Genomic DNA, 18,477 nt, shown 5'->3' on the forward strand with positions numbered 1-18,477 from the left:
TCTTCACAGTGAGGAAGTCAGTCCATCTGCAGAATCCTCAGTGTAGATGCATAGTGTAGGTGAAGTAGTGTCTTTTTTTCAGAGACAACACTGTAATCCCAGCCCTTGGAGGAAGCCTGAGGCAGGAGGACCAGGAATTCAAAGGCAATTCAGCTGCATTAAAAGCCTCAGCAGCCCAGCAACAATAGCCAGGGGTTGTAGGGCACAGCACCGCAAGTAAAAACTAAGCGAAGGGAGCTGGTGCTTATGAGTCCATGCTCCTGGTTCGCACCCTTTTGTGTGCAGCCTCAGGTGCTAGACTCTATACTAAACAGCCATCACCACCACCACCAACTACCAAAACCCGCATAGAAACACTGAAAACAGTACACTGGCAAAGTAAGCAGCTCTAGAGATGACGTAGAAAGTTACCAAACTGTTCAGACTTAGTCATCCTTATGGCCTATTATAAGAAGCAATTTAGTCAACAGGCACAGTTGTGACCATCCTACAGATGGCACCTATTATCTGTCAAACCTAAGTCATATTCTGCCCTGCTGTTACTAAAGGGCCCTTTCTACCCTGAGGTAGATCTAAAAGGCACCGTACAAGTGCAGAAATGGGTGTTGTAAACGGAAGTGCCTCATTATGGAGGTCAGAAGGTTGCAGGTCGAGGACCACAATAATGTTGGACTATCTTTAGTTCCTCTTGATAACTACTTTGGCCCAATATCTTTTGTGACGAACAGATAAAAGGTTTGGAAGGCATTCTTAATGGACCGCTGGTTTCCAGAAGCCAAAAGCTAGGGATGTTATAGGCAGCTGCTGGGGCTGCCCTAGAGTTTTTGAGTTGTTATGAACCTGCCTACCTGCTTTACCCACCAAGGGTTTTGGTAACTGCATCCTTAGTAGGGACCAGAGAAGGATTCTTTTTAGAAGTGGAGTTTGAGAACAGGTTGTAGAAGCTCTAGAGAACTGTTAAAAAATGAGAAAGGCTATACATCAGGGGAGGAGTATTAAAGTCTCCCTCCAAAATTAAATTCTTTACTTTCTTTTCATCAAAAAATGTGAAATGGGGTGGTGGCGGCGCATGCCTTTAATACCAGCACTCAGGATCTCTGAGTTCCGGGACAGCCTGGTCCGTAGAGTGAATTCTAGGATAAACAGGACTCTACAGAGAAACCTTGTCTTAAAGAGGGGGAAAAGTGAGATGTTTCCCTTTCACCTACTTTAGTGGAAACACTGCACATCAGCAGACGCTTCCCTGAGTCACACAGACCTCCCTGTATCAGAGAGCGGCTGTTCAAATGCCACTCGAGAGCAGGCAAGCTTGAGGACAGAGAGAAGAAAATACTTGAAGTCGGGAGTGTGGTGGTGTACATCTTTAATCCCAGTACTCGGGCAGGAGGCAGAGGCAGATGGGTCTCTGAATTTGAGGCCACACTGGTCTGCAAAGTGGTTCCAGGACAGCCAAGGCTACACAGAGAAACCCTGTCTCAAAACAAAACAAAACAAAACAAAAAAACCCCAAAATAAAGAAAGGAAAAAGGAAAGGGTTCTTAAACGAGGCCAACATTCATAAGGGGAGAGGGTAGAAACAACACCAGTCCTCTGACTCCAACAAGAGGCTTTTATTTCTTGAGGCACTAGGCACACTGTCTTCATTCTTTTCTCCCCTCCCCCACCAGAGAGAGTCATGAATTCTGTCTCCGTTCTTTCCATAGCTGCTTAGACACAGGAGCCTCTTCAGGTGCTGGTCCAAAGTTGTCAGATCCTCATCAGCCTGGGAACCCTCGGGAATGCAGAGATTTGTAGACTCTGTTGGCGTTTGAACTGGTCTTGCTATTTCTTGTCACCTGAAGCTATAACATGCTACCTTGACTAACGGGCTCCGAAGTATCAGGAAGGAAGTTGGTGTATTTTCTCATAGTCTGTTCGCTTGATTAAAATTCATTCCTGGTGCACAAGGAAGACACTGCTTCTCCCCTACAGCAGGACTAGTGCACTGCTATGTCCATCTTGTTGATAAGCATCACTGAATAAACTTACACCTTCTTGACATTGTATGCAGATCATCTGGCCAAAGAGTGCGCTGTAGCCTGTTGCTTCCTTGCTGCACTCTAGCAGTATTACTCCCCTCTAGGGGTACAATAAGTCTAACTGTAAATAGCAGGAAAGGAGGCTTCCTCAGAATTCACAGTTGGAATCTGGTGCCAAGCATCCCAGCGCTCAGAGTGAGTTCCAGGACACCCGAGGCTACACACAGAAACCCTGTCTTGAAAATTCGGGTGCAGGAGAGATGGGATTTCTTTTGATGATTGTCAGTTTCCTAGAATGCTGTGCACATTGTGATGTGTTTCTGTAATCACTGCACGTCAGAAGGCCGAGGTAGAAGGATCACCAGTTTCAGATTCAACTAGGCTCCATTGCACAAAACAGAAAACATAACTAAAAACTGAGTTTAGAGTACCAGATCACAGTCAGGCGTGGGTGTCTTTGCGAGTCTGTCCTGTATTTCAAGAAACACCTTGACTGCCCTGACCCACAATAAGACTGAGCTAAGCCCTGCAAATCCATGAGTGCTGAGGTGGACAAGCATGCCTGTAATTATTGATGTGAACAGCTGTTTCCCAATTTTTGTTGCTGGCTGCAATATAATTTTTGTTATATTAATAGTCGAGGGTGAATTGCTGCTACAGACAGAAACTTTGTTTTTAACCAGCATGGTGTTATGAAGTTGCTTATCTGTCTGTACTTGGTCCCCTGCTGCTTCTAGCGAACGCCCCTTGTCCCTTCCTTGAAGGATCTGCCCTGTATTCCATAACCTTGTTTTGTTTTGTTGTTCATTACAGTGTGAGCCACTGCCCCATGTTGTGTTGATGCTGGTCTGCCATGCTAGCCTGTCTGCCAGGGCCAGGTGACCTGTCCTTTCAGCTTCTTTCTCACACGCAGATGAACACTGGACTTCAGAAATGTAAGTAATCTGGATTCCCAGGGAAAGGTGTGTGAGCTTGTGTTTTGTCCTATATGAGGGCTGCGCAGCATCACATCTGTGGTGCATGGACTGTGAATCTTGGTACTTCCAAGGTATTCATGAGCTGAGATGGAGAACAGCACTACAAAGACCCTGTCTGTCAGTAGTGCAAGGTACTTTGGTGATCAGAGAAATCCTCTCAAATGTTGCAATTCCCCAGTGTGTTCGAACTTAACTGACTGCCGGCAGCTTTCTGTTGCGTAGCAAAGCTACAAGAGCTTTGGTGGCTATATATCATAGGACTTTAAAAGACGTGCTTCTCTTTGAACCCTCTGAGGGACTGAATGGAACTCATTGCCCAGCTCACTTTTGTACTCCTGAAATGACTGTTTACACTGTTGGCAATTTTTTTTTTTATCTCAGAACACACTGTGCCATGGAAACAGGCAGTTTTAGGCTTTGCTGTCTGCTCTCTGAGCAGCATGACTTCTGCTCCCAGGAGTGAAGAAGCTTTTTTCCTCAGGGGTCAGGAGCCTGCTTGCTCGGGTTCTCCAGGGGTGTTTGTCCATCAGTGTACTTCCTGCCTGATTGAGCCTCTGAGAACTGTCTGTCAGATTTCTCTCCTAATTTTTGCTTTAAATTGGAGTATTATAGTTTGTTCTTTGATCAGCTTGCTATTTCTGTCCCTGGACTACATGATATGCAAGGGCAGTACTCTTTATTTCTGGCTCACCATTACAGGTATAGTGTCTAAGTGTAAAACCAGTCCTGAACTTGGAGTAAACCTTTTTAGAGCAAAAAGAGGTGGTGGGTGAGGCAGTGGGACTTCCCTTTAGCAGGACAGCACTTCAGCTGAACCCTTCATGGCAACCATTGGCAAGCTTTCTGGAAGTCCCAGAAAGCCATTCTTTTTAGCTTTGCGGGCAACAGTCTCTTTTGCATCTCTCAGTTCTTCCATGGTTGATAAGTTGGCAGCCATAGACAAACATGGGAACTAACTTCAGTTTCAGTTCAGTGGAATTTTCTATAAAAGCATGCTGCAGCTACACTTGGTGGGCAGATTATGAATAGTTTGCCATGAGACCATCAGCATTTAAAAATAGTCTAGACTTAGTGGATCTGGTGGTACAGGCCTATAAAGCTAGTTATATGGAAGGCTGAGGCATAAAGATCGCAAGTTCAAGGCCACCCTAGGCAGCTTAGCTTTTGGACCCTTTATAAAAATAAAAGTACACCTGGGTGTGGTGGCACACACCTTTAATCTCAGAATTTGAGAGGCAGAAATGACTTTGAGGCCAGCCTGGTCTACAAGTTCTGCCTGGTGAGGACCACTCAATGAGACCCTGTTTCAAAAACACACAAAAAAGGTAAATAAATAAATAAATTTGGAGCTGAGGTTTTAACCCAGTTTGGTGGAGTGTGTGCTTAGCTTGCACGAAGCCCTGAGTTTGGTTTCAGCAGCAAATAAAACAGACGTAATAGCACAGACCTGTAATCCGGCAAGATGACCAGAGTTTATGGCCAGCTTGGGATATACAAAACTGTGTCTCAGAAAACATCGGGGCTAGTTGGGCATGGTGGTATGTGGCTTTAGTCCCAGCACTCGGGAGGCAGAGGCAGGTTGGCTGCCTGAGTTCAAGGCGAGCCTGGCCACAAAACGAGTTCCAGGACAGGCAGAAACATACAGAGAAACCCTGTCCAAACAAACAAAGAAAGAAAGTGGGCCTGAAGAGATTAAGTGGTTAAGAACACTGGCTATTTTTTTGCAGAGGAGCCAGGTTTGGTTGTCAGCACTCACGTGGCAGCTCACAACTATTTGTAACTCAGTTTCACAGGATTTGATGTTCCCTCTTCTCGCACTAGGCTCAAAATGGTGCACAGACACATAAAATAGTAAAAATGTAAAAATTATGTATATCTGGGTGTAATGTTGTATGCACCTATGATCCCAGGTGAGGCAGCCTGATTGTACAAAGTGAGTCCAGGATAGCCAAGGCTTCACAGAGAAACAACAACAACAACAACAACAGAAGTGTGTGTGTGTGTGTGTGTGTGTATAAAGAATCAAGAACAGCTACTTGACTTCACTTCTTTCAAGGAGCAGAAAGAAGCTTACCCCCAGTGGTTCTGAATTTATCTAATGACAAGCTCTGTCTGACTTCATAAGCAAGCTCTTCTGTGCCAGCTTTCTTTCTCTCTCTTTGAAGATTTTACTTGTTTTATGTATGAGTGCTCTACCTGCATGTACACCTGCACATCAGAAGAGGGCACCATAGTGATCACATTATAGATAGTTGCTGGGAATTGAACTCAGGACCTCTGGAAGAGCAGACAGTGCTCTTAACCTCTGAAACATCTCTCCAGCCCCATGGGCCAGCTTTCTTAAAGCTGCTTTTCTCTCTCCCATTCTCCTTTTCCCTTTGTGATGAAAGTCCAACCTACGGCCTCACACATGCTCGAGCTCGAGAAGCACTCATCCATACAGCTGTACCTCTGCCCTAGCCTTTGTCAAAATCAGGATTGGGCAGTTCCAAGTTCTATGATCATCTACTCAAGCACACTGGCCTGTGCCCTTGTCCTGTGGCTGGGGCAGGAGAATTTCCAGTGCAAGACCATCCTGGGCTATATGTCTCAAACCAAGTCAAAGTTGGGACATCTTAGCTTTGAGTGGGTTTGTAGCTGCTGGAGGACATGCTGGGCTAGGTGGATGTCCTCTAGGAATGTGCCATGGTGTCCCTTGGTTTGAGGGTCTTCAGCTGTTTAGGAACCCTCTTTATAAACTCTATGTTCTCGTGGCCCATCTTTTACCAGAGAATTTTTCTTCCTTAACCCGAAACTCCTGCTTACTTTCCTAGCTCAGAATCAGGGGTGAAGTGGTGGCTCATGTTACTCTCTACAGTGATTAAAATAATCTCGATTCTGTTTGTTGTGGCTTCGTTTTCTGTGTTTTATGGATTTGGGGGGTTGGTTTCTTTTGAGATAGTCTTCTGTGCCCCGAGCTGTCTGTGAATTCCAGATTCTCCTGCCTCTACCTCCCTAGTTTGGTGATGTGCAGGTGTGCATTACCACCCCCTGCTAGCATACTATCTTTTTTAAAAAATTAGTGTTGGGGGTGTTTTGCCTACACATCTATATACTGCTTGCATGCCTGATGCCCACAGAGGCCAGAAGGGGGCATCGGATTCCTGGGAACTAGAGCAGCATTGTGAGCTGCCATGTAGGTGCTGAGAATTGAAGCTGTGTCCTCTGGAAGAACTGATGGTGCTCTTAACCCTTGAGCCATCTTTTCTAAGCTGTCTTTTAGTTGACAGTTTTTACCTCCTGCATGCAGAGCCTTGGGAGCACCTGGAACAAATACTGGTTATTTTTTAGATTTTTTTTTTTTTTTTTTTTTAAGATATTGGCATGCTCTCTAGTGGAAAGGCATGGCAATTATGAATTGACCCAGAGACTGGATAAGTTCAATAAACTGCTCAGTCATTAGGTACTACATTACATTTTTTATATGTATTATATTCGTTTCTTTTCCTTTGTCGAGTTTGGGTATAATTATGGTGCCCGGGACGGTCTTAAACTCCTGGACTCAACTGGTTCTTCTTCCCTAGCTTCTTAAGTAAGGCTTCCACAGGCTTGAGCCTCTGTACCCTGTGTGTTTGTAAGTGAATGTGCTCATGTGTGTTGGCGCATGTGTGCGTGAGCTTGCCCCTGTATAGGTGTGTGCACAGGCTCTTGAATGCTGCAGTAGTACACTTATGACATTCAAGGATAGCTTTCAGGAGTCGCTGCTTTCCTTCCACAGTTCCCAGTACCAAAATTAGGTTCTCAGGCTCAGACAAAACATAGTAAGAGCTTTACCTGCCGGTCCTCCCTGTCCCTATTCAGTCATTCTACATGGGAGACTCTTACTCTCCTTGTTCTTTAGTTTTCAGAGACAGGACATCACTCCTACCCATCACTGTAATGATCCTACCTCAGCTGCTCAAGTGCAGTGAGTCACAGTATCCCACGCCTTGCTTGCTCTTACACAGGCAGCGTGCATATGTCACATGACTCTCCATTGCTGGGCCAGAACTCAATCCAGGGAGACTCCCAAACCATCTACCTCTAGATTCCAAGTTCCCACCAGAATTCAACAAAAGGATAACCAAGGAGACCTCTGAAGGGAACTGGATTTCAGAACCTTCCTGCACCCCGCCACACCCCAAGTCTCAAGAACAGACAACAGTGTTTTCTGTCACACCAGCTCTCCAGCTTGTGGTCAGAGGTCCTCCTGCAGTTGCTGCTTCCCTGATCAGTTTCTTTGTCCTGACTGGCAGGCTCTGCTAAACCCACTTTCCTTGAATAACTAGAAACAGCAGTCATTCGTGTTCATACCCCTTTTTTCCTGTTTTAGCCTCTCCCCTCTTTTTTGAGACAGGGTTTCTCTGTGTAACAGCCCCCTGGCTGTCGTGGAACTCTCTTTGTAGATCAAGCTGGCCTCAAATTCAGGGATCCTCCTGCCTCTGCCTCCAGAGTGCTGAGATTAAAGGGGTGTACCACCACAGCAGGCTTCAAAAGAGTCTCTTTATATTAGTAATTTTGTAACGTTAAAGCAGGTTTCACTTCATTGATAAATTAGCAGTACTGCCAAGTCTTCAGCTCTTAAATGATGGAGCCATAGTTTGCCTCTAGGTAGAAACTTTTTTTTTTTAGCCACAGATGTATAGTTCTCTACACTGTCCTGTGTCCATATTATAGCCATGCCAGCTTCTTAAGCTCTTTCTTCTTAGAGGAACTTGTCACAAAAGTAAGGTGAGCCTGTGTATATGGGAGAGTTGCCATAAGAATACGTTAACAAAAAGCCAAGCATGATAGCACACACCTAAAATCCTAACACTTAGGGGGCTAAAACAGGAAGATCCTGAGTTAGGGCCATCTGTAACTACAAGGTGAGATCCTGTCTCCACAGCCAAGTAGGAAGCTGGATATGTAGCCTCTGGAATCTAAGCCCTTGGGAGGCAATGGCAAGAGAAGCAGACTTTAAGACCCACCTGGTCTGCATTGTGGGACCCTGTTTCAAAACATCAAATAGAAGTCTGATCATGGTGACTTATATAAAGTAGAAACAGAAGGATCAGGATTTCAAGTCAGCATGAGGTGCATGAGACCCAGAAAAAAGTGAAAGTGGAGAGGGAAGAAAAGGAAAAAGGCTAAGCTTAATCCAGTGTGGGGAGCAAGTGGCGGTGAATTCCGGAGTAGGAGAGTGCTCATGTTCTGTGTGCTCCTCACTCTCAGGGTCTCCTCAGCAGGAGCTCCAGTCTGCATCCTCCCTCTCCCTGTTGGTTTTTCCTCTAATTCGGCTGCTCTTTTCACTGTGGGCAACGGTAGAAGCATACCCGTCTTTTTGCCATCTAGAGAAAAACCTGAGAACTGACTCTTTAACAAGCCGCTTCCCGTACCAGGTCTCCTGCTTTGATTTCAAGGAGAGATGGCCACTCCGCATGGAGATGGGCTTAGAGAAGGGCTCGGGATAGATCTGCATTTTCCACTTGAACTGAAGAAAACCCAGCACAACCCAGCTGTTGCTCAGCTGAGCCCTGGCTGTCCCTTTGGGAGGGGCCTCCCTTCGCAGATGTGCTGTGTGTCCTCTAGGTAAAGCACTGCGCTGGGCTCTTAACCTTTGAGCCATCTCTTCAGCCAAGACAAGATCTTAGTCTGTGTTCCAGGCTGGCCTAAAGCTGGTATTACAGATAGGAACTACCACAACCCAGCCTTTTGAACCTGTGACTCTTTTTTTTTTTTGCTTGCTTTCTTTTCCTTTTTTAAGACAGGGTTTCTCTGTGTAGCCCTCGATGTCCTGGACTCAGGGATCCGACTTACCCTGCCTCCTGAGTGAGGGCTAAGGTATGGGCCACCCCACCCCCATTTCCTCCACCCCCCCCAACTGAGGTATTTTTCACTAAGCTGCAGAGCAGCAGAAAACAATTTCAGGACTAGTTAGTGTGAGGCAAAGTTAGAGATGGTTAAGATCGTAACAGCTGAGAGGATAGCTCAGTCAGTAAAGCATGTGTCAGCATGAGGATCTGAATCTGGTTTCCCAGGACTCAAGTAAAGCTAGGCTCCGCCATGCACAGGCAAGAGGGTCTGTGAGACTCACTAGCTAGCTAGTCTTTTGGAATTAGTGAGCCCCAGGTTCCAAGAGAGATCCTGTCTCAAATGAATATCAAAATAATTGTACAAAATTCTCAAAGCACTGTTTTTTTTTTTTTTTTTTTTTTGTTTTGTTTTGTTTTTTAAATGAAGGAGAATAAAGTGGAGGAGTGATTGTAGAGTTAGCTGGTGTCACTTGGCCTCCACAGGCAAGCAAGCACACATGAAACACAGGTTTCAGTTTATTCACTTATTTAGAGTTGTCATGACTAGATGGTCATGGCACATGCCTTTAATCACAGCATCCAAAGGCAGACAAACCTCTGAGTTTGAGGCCAGCATGGCCTTTAGATCAAGTTTGGGCTACACAGAGAAACCATATCTTGAGGGGGGGGGAGAGAGAAAGAGTCAGTCAGTCAGTCAGTCATATATCCCAGACTAGCCTTGTAGTTGAGGAAGACCTTGAACTCCTGATCCTTCTACTCCTATCTCCCGAGTGCTGGGATTATAAGCATGCACAAGTCATGCCCAGTCAATGCATTGCTGGGTACTTAAACCAGAACCTTATTAACCAAGCACAGCCCTAGACCAATGAAGGCTATAAATGAGGTGGAAGTGAACATTAAGAGAAAAGGTCAGGAAACAGAGAGAGGCACAGGAAACAGAGAAACAGGACCCTCCCTAGTATGAGTGTGGGCTTACTGAGAGAGTTGGAGTAGGTGGGGAGTTGAGCACAGTGCCTTACACCTGTAAAGAGTAGCTGCCCTCCTATAGAGTGAGGTCTGGATTCCAGAAACCTAAGGGGATGGGGCCCAGTGCCGCATGCACTGGCGAGTTGGCCGCGTAAATAAGATGCTTGCCATGCAAGCCTGGCTACCTAAGTCAAACCCCCAGAACCAACATAAAGGAGGAAGGAGAGAGCCGATGCATGCAGCTGTGATCTGACAGCCCCGTGCCACTCATACACAAATACACACGTGATCACTAATAATAGGTAGACTCAAAAAGACACTGAGAAGAAGTCCATGTAAGGTCTTGGAATTTTTTGTTTGTTTTGTATTTTAATGATTTATTTATTTTATGTGCACTGGTGTTTTGCCTTCAAGTATGTCTGTGAGGACATCAGATCCCCTAGAACTGGAGTTACAGACAGTTGTGAGCTGCCATGTGGGTGCTGGGAATTGAACCTAGGTCCTCTGGAAGATCAGTCAGTGCTCTTAACCACTGAGCCAGTTCTCCAGTTCCTTGTTTTGTTTTTTTGAGACAGGGTCTCTATTTAGCCCTGGCTATCTATTTAGCCCTGGCTGTCCTAGAACTCTCCACAGTCCATGTTGGCCTAGAACTCTGCCTTCTCAGTTCTTGAATGCCTGTATAAGTTTACATGAGGTAGAACAGAGTGACAGAAAGTATGACGAGAAACAGGAAGAGAAAGAGGCCTTTCATCCAGGAACCTGGTCTGTCTTTCCACTGTCTCCACTGGTAAAGCTCAGGCTGCCTAATAAGACAGCATACGCTTTTAGTGCCAGGACTCTTCTAAGATCTTCCCTGCACACAGCGTGGACTTCTCCAGCCTTTCCCCAAACCTCTGAACAAAATTGTTCTGATGGTTAAAAAAAAAAAAAGAAATAGAAAAAAGACAGCATACATTTTCTTGAAGACAACTCATTTAAAGGTAATAAATAATTTGTGCATCATCTTTGGGCCAAAATATGCTATACAACATCAAGTTTTTCTGCATTCAAAAAAATCTACCTTACATCTTTATTTGTAAAAGAAAATTCTTCTAAAACAAAAAACAACAACTTAGCTGTTTTCATGGAGCTAGAGAGAAGGGTCATCAGTTAGGAGCACTGGCTGCTCTTCCAGAGGACCCGAGCTCAATTCCCAACGCACGCGCGCGCGCGCACGCGCACACAAACACACACACACACACACACACACACACACACACACACACACACACAATAGCTCATGCTCCAGTTCCAGGGGATCCAGTGCCCTCTTCTGGTCTCCAGAGGCATTGACTTACATGATGGCAAACCACTCATACTGTAAAATACAATTTTTTTTTTTTTTTTTTTTTTTACATTTTGTTTTTTTAAGACTAGTTTTTATGTAGTCTGGCTGTCTGGCTGTCCTGGAACTCACTCTGTACACTGGGCTGGCCTTGAACTCAGAGATCCGCCTGCCTCTGCCTCCTGAATGCTGGGATTAAAAGCAAGCATCACCACTGGCCAAAATTATATTTAAAAAAATTTTTTTTTTACATTTAGAATTTTACATAAAGACAAAATTCTTTGGCCTTTAAACCTTGTAGTAAATTACACAGTCTAAATAATGTGACTTAGGATGGTGTATGTATATGCACATTGTAAATGTTCCTTGGGATACCTTTCCTTTGAAAAGCCCGTTCTTATGCTCAGCTGTTTCTTAACTTTCCTGGTGCCTTTTCCCCTCTGCAGCCCTTACACTTAAAATCTATATTGTAATCTCTTAATAAACCTGATAACTCTGCTTTACCCTTGCTTGTCCTGGAATTCTTTTCTGTGGTGAAGCAAGGAATTCTGGGTTTGCCTAAGTAAAGATTGGTGAGGAGAAAGAGAGTTCTCCAGGTCATTGCCAGTGGAGTCATAGAACTGTGCCTCTGTCCTGCTAACATGGCTTTTAGAGTTGAGCTGTTCAGAGGGCTTCTGGGAAAGTTTTTTTCTAAATGCATGGCTGTTTGGTATCTAAGGTTGGACAGTTATATAGGTGATAGATTGGGACTAGCTACATCCCCAGCAGTCATCTGCTTTTAAAACAGGGACCACATACTCATTCCTCCTAGACTTGAAACTTTTCCTTCCCTGCTTCAGAGAACAGCTCTTCTAACATGCTCCCCTAAGTCTGCTTCTGTTCCACTTGGTGCCCAGTGACATGACTTTGAATGGAGTCTCCTTTGGGCCAAGGCCAACCAAAGCTACCAGCTGTGCTCTTAACAGACTAGCCCTTGGTCTTTCTTGGCTTCTTTCTGCCAAGGGAGGAAGTGGGAGAGAGTCAGCCAGCTGAGCCCAGGCTCCGTGCCAAGCCATTTTCCTCTGCTTTGGGCAGTGTGTATACTTCCTCATTCAGTAGTCAGTAAGTGCTTTTGTGTGTGCTCAGGGTAGACCCCTTCTCTGAGAAAAGAAAACAGCAGAGATCCCTTGTAGGAGGGAGCCTGGGATCCTTAAAGAGCTCTTGTTATGGGAAATTTTTCTTTCTGGATTGGAAACCCAGCATCCGCTGGAGTCCTGATGGGAGGCACCGGGAGATGAGAACAAGGAGCCTGGTAACACTGATGAGGCGCTGAGTGGGGTTCCTGCAGTCTCCAGAGGAAGTCTTCCTCTTCCTTTTTGGAAAGTGACAGCCGACATGGACCAAATACAGTTTTTGGCACCTAGAACTTGAGAGATGGTCTGAATCTTTTCTTCTTAGTCCCTTCCGGCTGCTCTGTCATTTGTTATCATCCTCCCTCCACACAGGCAAATAAATAAAGACTTTTGATCTTGAACCAGTCAGGCACCCACTAAACTAAACAAAAGTCAACTTGTGAGTGGGAGATGTTGGCAGCTTCCTCCTCCTCTCCTGAAAAAGTGTCTTGTTCTCGGTGCCAGGTGTGCCTGTCCACCCATGGGTATGCTATCCCAGCTGCCTCACTGGCCGCTGGAGACCAAAGCATGGGACTAAGAATGCGCCCTTTACCAGTGTCATGAATGACTGAGGGCACCGACAGGCAGCTCTGCTTCTCCCCACCCCGTCACCGTGGGTAGGAACCTGGAGCCTCGTGTACTGAAGAACTTTTGGTGATGGCTGTGAGAGCTGGCTGGGCTCACAGAGATTTGCTTTACAATCCTGATCTTTAGAGACTTCAAAAACAGGCTCCCAGAGCACCTGCCTCCTGTAACAGTGGCGGTGAGGATCACTGAGGTAGCCTGTCCCCTAGTCCCTGGCCTGGCCTACTGTACGTACCCAGTGCGTGTCAGCCATCCTTGTGATTGCGGGGACGCAGTGTGGATGCAGAGTAAACTTCAGTGACGGCCTCCTCCTCTCCAAGGCTTCAAAAGCAGGGGATTCTAGAAAGGCTGGTTGGCTTGCCACTGATGAGCTCCCTTCCTCTCTGCTCTCCTTCCCTTTCTCTCTCTTTCTCTCTTTCTCTCTCTAGGGGACACTACACAGAAAATGAGAACTGCTCACTATCCTACCCCAGCCGAATTGGACGCGTATGCTAAGAAGGTCGCAAACAACCCACTGACTGTAAAAATCTTCCCCAACAGTGTGAAGGTTCCCCAGCGGAAACACGTTCGTCGTACTGTGAACGGCCTCGACACATCAGCCCAGCGCTACAGCCCCTACCCGACTCAGGCTGCCACCAAGGCAGGCCTGCTTGCCATTGTCAAAGTGCCAGCCAAAAGCATACTCAAGGACTTTGACGGCACCCGAGCCCGGTTACTCCCTGAGGCCATCATGAACCCCCCAGTGGCACCCTATGCTACTGTGGCACCCAGCACTTTAGCCCACCCCCAGGCCCAGGCTCTGGCCCGCCAGCAGGCCCTGCAGCATGCACAGACCCTGGCCCATGCCCCTCCCCAGACACTGCAGCACCCTCAGGGTATACCACCACCACAGGCACTGTCTCACCCTCAGAGCCTCCAGCAGCCTCAGGGCCTGGGCCACCCTCAGCCGATGGCCCAAACCCAGGGCTTGGTCCACCCACAGGCCCTAACTCACCAGGGTCTCCAGCACCCCCCTAATCCCTTGCTGCATGGAGGCCGGAAGATGCCAGACTCAGATGCTCCCCCGAATGTGACCGTGTCTACCTCAACTATCCCCCTTTCAATGGCGGCCACCCTGCAACACAGCCAGCCCCCGGACTTGAGCAGCATCGTGCACCAGATCAACCAGTTTTGCCAGACGAGGGCAGGCATCAGCACTACCTCAGTGTGTGAGGGCCAGATCGCCAACCCCAGCCCCATTAGTCGCAGTCTGCTCATCAATGCAAGCACGCGGGTGTCGACCCACAGCGTCCCCACACCAATGCCTTCATGTGTGGTCAATCCCATGGAGCACACCCATGCGGCCACAGCCGCACTGCCTGCTGCAGGCCCTGTTAACCTGCCCGCAGGCATCTCTCGAGCCCCCACTGGCTACCCTAGCGACCTCAAGCCAGTTACCTGGAACCAGCACCAGCTGGCCCACCTACAACAGATGTGCAGCGAGGCTGGTGGGACACCGGTCCCCGGCCTGACGGGCAAACATACAGCAGGACGAGAGGTGGCAGGGCCTGGTTTTGTAGCCAAGGCTCCTGCCTACCCGCAGGAACTCTGCCTGGCACAGTCCTTCCATCTGAAGCCACCCTTGGAGAAGCCGACCCCGTCCCCACCAGTCAACGGCCTGCCAGCCCCACTGGCCTATCCCAATGGTCACTACTTCCAACCCCTGTGGAACAACATTCTACCAACTCCCAATAGCGACAGCTCGGGGTCTCAGGACCTCGCCATGCCGTTCCATGGTGGGCAGCCCACGGGTGCACCCCTCGACTGTGCGGCAGCTCCTGGGGCTCACTACCGAGCAGGGACCGGGGGTGGTCCAGTGGCAAGCCAGAACAGCGTGATGCAAACAGTGGATTACCTGAGTGGGGATTTCCAGCAGGCCTGCTTCCGAGAACAGAGCCTGGCCATGTTGAGCAAGGCCCACCGAGCCCCCGGCACCCGAGCCCCCGACCCCACGGATAGTCGAAGTCTTCATATTCAGCACCCAGGGTATAGATAGGGAGCCGTGACGCCCTCCTCAGGCAGCGCGTCATGCATCGCCCTTCTAGGTTTAGTCTTACTTTGAAGGAACTGGGTAGTTGGATAGTCTCACTGCTCCAGTGTGACCATCCTTAGATGTCTAAGGAAGGGGACATGGCGGGGTCTGTTTGGGGGCAGAAGAAGGTCTTTGCTCTTCCCTCAAGCAACTCTTGGTTTTCTGTTAGAACCTAACCCTGTCCCCTCAGCCACCTGCCCACTAGGCAGTCTTCACCCTGACCGCTTCGACTCTTCGCCATCTTTTTTTGAGCTTCTGTTTGTTTTGGAACTGAGGTATGGCTGAGGGGAGTGGCCTAGGCCCTCAAGTTAGGCTTCCCTGTCTGGGACTGAAAAACCACTTTCTAAGTGCTCTGGAAACGTAATTCTTTATTCCCCAAAGATGTCAGTCAAAATAAATACAATCCCCACCGTCCCCAGCTGCTCCCATTCCTCAAGGCTTGGTCTGTTGCTCCCAAGCCGCTGCACTTGTCCTTGCCAAAGCCTTGAGACTCAGAGAAAACCTTTGCATTGGCATCTTGGTTCTTGACTCCCCTTCCAGAGAAATGCAGTGGCTATCTGGCATTCTCAAGACCTCCTGTCACTGTTGCCTCTCTCCAAACTCAACGACTGTCCTCATCCCTGCCTCCCCTCCCTCTTAAGAAAAAGAAAAAAAAAAACAAAAAAAAACAAAAACTACCTTACTTGAATTAGTTATAGGTAAAGGGTGATCACATTAGAGTCTGGAACTAAAAACACCAAAAAAGTTTAAGAAAAGAAAAGTTAAAATGCATTTGGTTCTCTACACTGGCTAAGAATTATTAGTCCACACTGTAAGTTTTAATGTCATGTTTCTGTATGAATGAGTGGGTTTGAGGAGCGCTGTGTATGAGTGGCCCCGCAGGTACATTTGCCCTTACATTTTGCCACCCTTCAGCTTAATGAAGAACAAAAGGAAAAACACGAAGCCTTAAGCTCTTTGACTTCTTCCTTTACCAAATGAGCATGGTTCTGACCGTTGCAGCGGGCTGACGTTGGAAATGGCCCCTTTGCCCCTTGCCCATTCTTAGAGCATCTTCCACCTGTTCCAGGACCAATGGGACTCATTCCCAAGTGACAATTAGTTGTCTAGAAATTCAACACTTCTCTGTAACTTTAGATTGTTTTGTTGTAAATTTTTGCACCTGTCTTCTGTTGCACAGTTGGGCTTTATAAATAATAATAAGCCCTTGCCTTTCCTCCTGTCGCTGGGGAATGTGAGCTGATAACTGAAGGGTTTGGGTTTATTCTCACTGTTCCTTAGCCAGAAAATCTGTAGTGATCTGAAGCAATGTGGCTGAAGACCAGTTTTTAAATTATGTGTTGGCAAGTTGCCTTATATTTAAAAGAAGGAAAAAAAGAAAAAAAAATGCCTGAGTGTGTTATGCCAAATGATAGCAACATGAAGTCCTAATTTATTGTTTCCCTGCCGTCTGTAAACACTGGTACTATTGTCCTGTCCCCAACCAAGCCCCTCAACTCCTGGTGCAATGCCCCCTCCAGGGTGTTGGCCACCTTCTCACCCAGGGCCCCCCACTAGCCACTTACCTGAGTCAAATTTAAAGAGCGCCACATTTCTGTGACCTCCTGTTGACCTACCTGATGTTGTAGGATATTGTAACCCTCTCCCTAGATTCTCCCCGAGAGGGGGCTGCCACTGCAGGAAACTGGACCAAACACCAACCTGTGGGCTTCCACACCTCACACCCACCTCTAGTGTGCATGGAAAACGTACCGATACCTTCACCCTCAAATGACCGCCCTCAGCCTTGGTGTTAGACGTTTCCTACTTCAACCTGATTGCCACCCACCCACCCACCCACCCCCCCCACCCCAGCCAGTTCCCAGCCAGCAATAAGTGCCCAGCCAGGGTCTCCTCTCCACACCCCTTGCCTCCAAATCCCCATGCCACGTCAAGGGAAAACCTGGATCCTCCACTCTAGCCACATACTGTAGCGTCTGTCTCCATCTCACCTCACCTGCAGTTAGAGGTGTGGTTGCCTTTCTTTTTCTTTTAAGATTACTATAAAGCAGTAAATCAAAAACCTCACCTTTTGACCTTGTCCTATTCGTTTTAATGTGAATGCTTGAGGTTTTTTTTTTTGTTTTTTTTTTGTTTTGTTTTTTTTTTTTTTTTTGGGCAGTTTGTAACATGTCACTTAGTAAAAGGGGAATAATTTATAGTTTTCTTTCTTTGGTGGTGACAATATCCTATTCATCCTTCCCCTCCCCAACTTACTGTCCCAGGCTGGGATTGGCTATAGGCTGTACACACAGTTCAGTCAAGCCTAGGTGAAGACGGATGCCTCCGGGGTCACCTCAGTCCTAAGAGGTGAGCCTCTGCTTTGCCACAGGCCCTCCAACAAACATGAACCTTCGTTTGCTGCTGTGGTTATTCATGACAGGAGTGAGGTGCTGCCTCACCCTCCCTTGAGACATGCACTGCTCCAACGTGGAATGTTAGAATTCTCTTGTTGGGAATGGGGTGGGGAGGTTTCAGTTAACTGCTCTGTTTTTACCTGCAATTTTGACAGGGGTGAGGGTCAGGGGAGCTGGCCAGGGAAAGCCCAAATGTTGAGGTAATAGGTGGAAAGATGCATGGAATCCAAAGCACCCTTCTTAGCAAGCCCCTCTGAGTGTTCTGCTTCCCTCCTGTGTCTGGGCAAGCACTCTGCATCTGGAGGCTGCGTCGTACCTACCCTCTGCCAGAGGTGACACGGTAGGCAGGCGAGCCCAGCCGCCTGCAGTATTCCTAGCTAGAGGCTGGCGCTCAGGAGCCCAGGTCACGCTGGTGTGGCCTTGCTGAATCCCACTATGCTAGCGCTGCTGCTGGAACGAGGGATAGGCCCATGCTACAAGGCCACGGACTATGTCAGCTGCAAGATGTTAGGGCCGTTGAGTCACGCAGTTGCCCATCAGCAGAGAAGCCAGCTTTACTCCAAGCTGTCGTTTCTGAAGCACTACACAGCAGTCAGACCTCCTCCCTGCCCACAGCATGTCTGCTGAAGCTCTAAGGCTTCTCTGCCACTTCCTTTTCAGGTTGTCTGCCATGCTGTTTTGTTTGATTTGGGGCCACTTTTGGCTTTCTCATCTAAGGTCCCATGGCCCCCCAAATGATTAGAGGGAAAGTACTTGGCTAGTAAAGAGCTAACCAGCCCCGATCCAGCCTCTTCTCACGTGACAAAGGCCCTTTACACTGCCCTCCTCAGAAGGGACCCGCAGACCTTCCCTACCAATCCCCAGACAGGTCTCAGTGCCAGGCCATAAGAGAAAGGCACTGCATGCTAACTGCCACCTGTCATCACATTCCGAGACCAGTGGTTGAGCAGAATTCATCTTACCATTAAGTGCAGTTAACCCCACATAGCTAAGTAACTTGCCAAAAGCCAGCCTAAATCTAGTGCCAAAATTAGAGGGGCTATATGCCTACAGAATGCTTTTTGAGAATTCAGGGGTATGTAGCTGAGTTGTTTGTGGCATGCACCAGGAGGGGAAATCCTACAGAACTCCAGGCCTTGCCCCAAACCAGCTGAAAGAGTCAGTTTGCTTGTTCTC

The 18,477-nt window shown here is 47.5% G+C and overlaps 1 protein-coding gene across 2 annotated transcripts in view; it reads left to right on the plus strand.

Moving 5' to 3' along the window:
* The window catches only part of Fam222b (family with sequence similarity 222 member B), a 63,197-nt gene extending 46,878 nt beyond the window's left edge, over window positions 1-16,319 (plus strand). For both annotated transcript variants that reach the window (XM_055619733.1, XM_055619734.1), the window contains exons 2-3: window positions 2,832-2,953; window positions 13,263-16,319. In XM_055619733.1, the coding sequence (XP_055475708.1) occupies window positions 2,872-2,953; window positions 13,263-14,869 (1,689 nt within the window). In that variant the 5' untranslated portion in view covers window positions 2,832-2,871 and the 3' untranslated portion in view covers window positions 14,870-16,319. The remainder of the gene's footprint in view (window positions 1-2,831; window positions 2,954-13,262) is intronic.
* The last annotated feature ends 2,158 nt before the right edge of the window (window positions 16,320-18,477 follow it).

This window comes from Psammomys obesus, unplaced genomic scaffold (assembly GCF_907164565.1).
Source record: "Psammomys obesus unplaced genomic scaffold, mPsaObe1.curated_primary_1811, whole genome shotgun sequence".
Classification (NCBI taxonomy): Eukaryota; Metazoa; Chordata; class Mammalia; order Rodentia; family Muridae; genus Psammomys; species Psammomys obesus.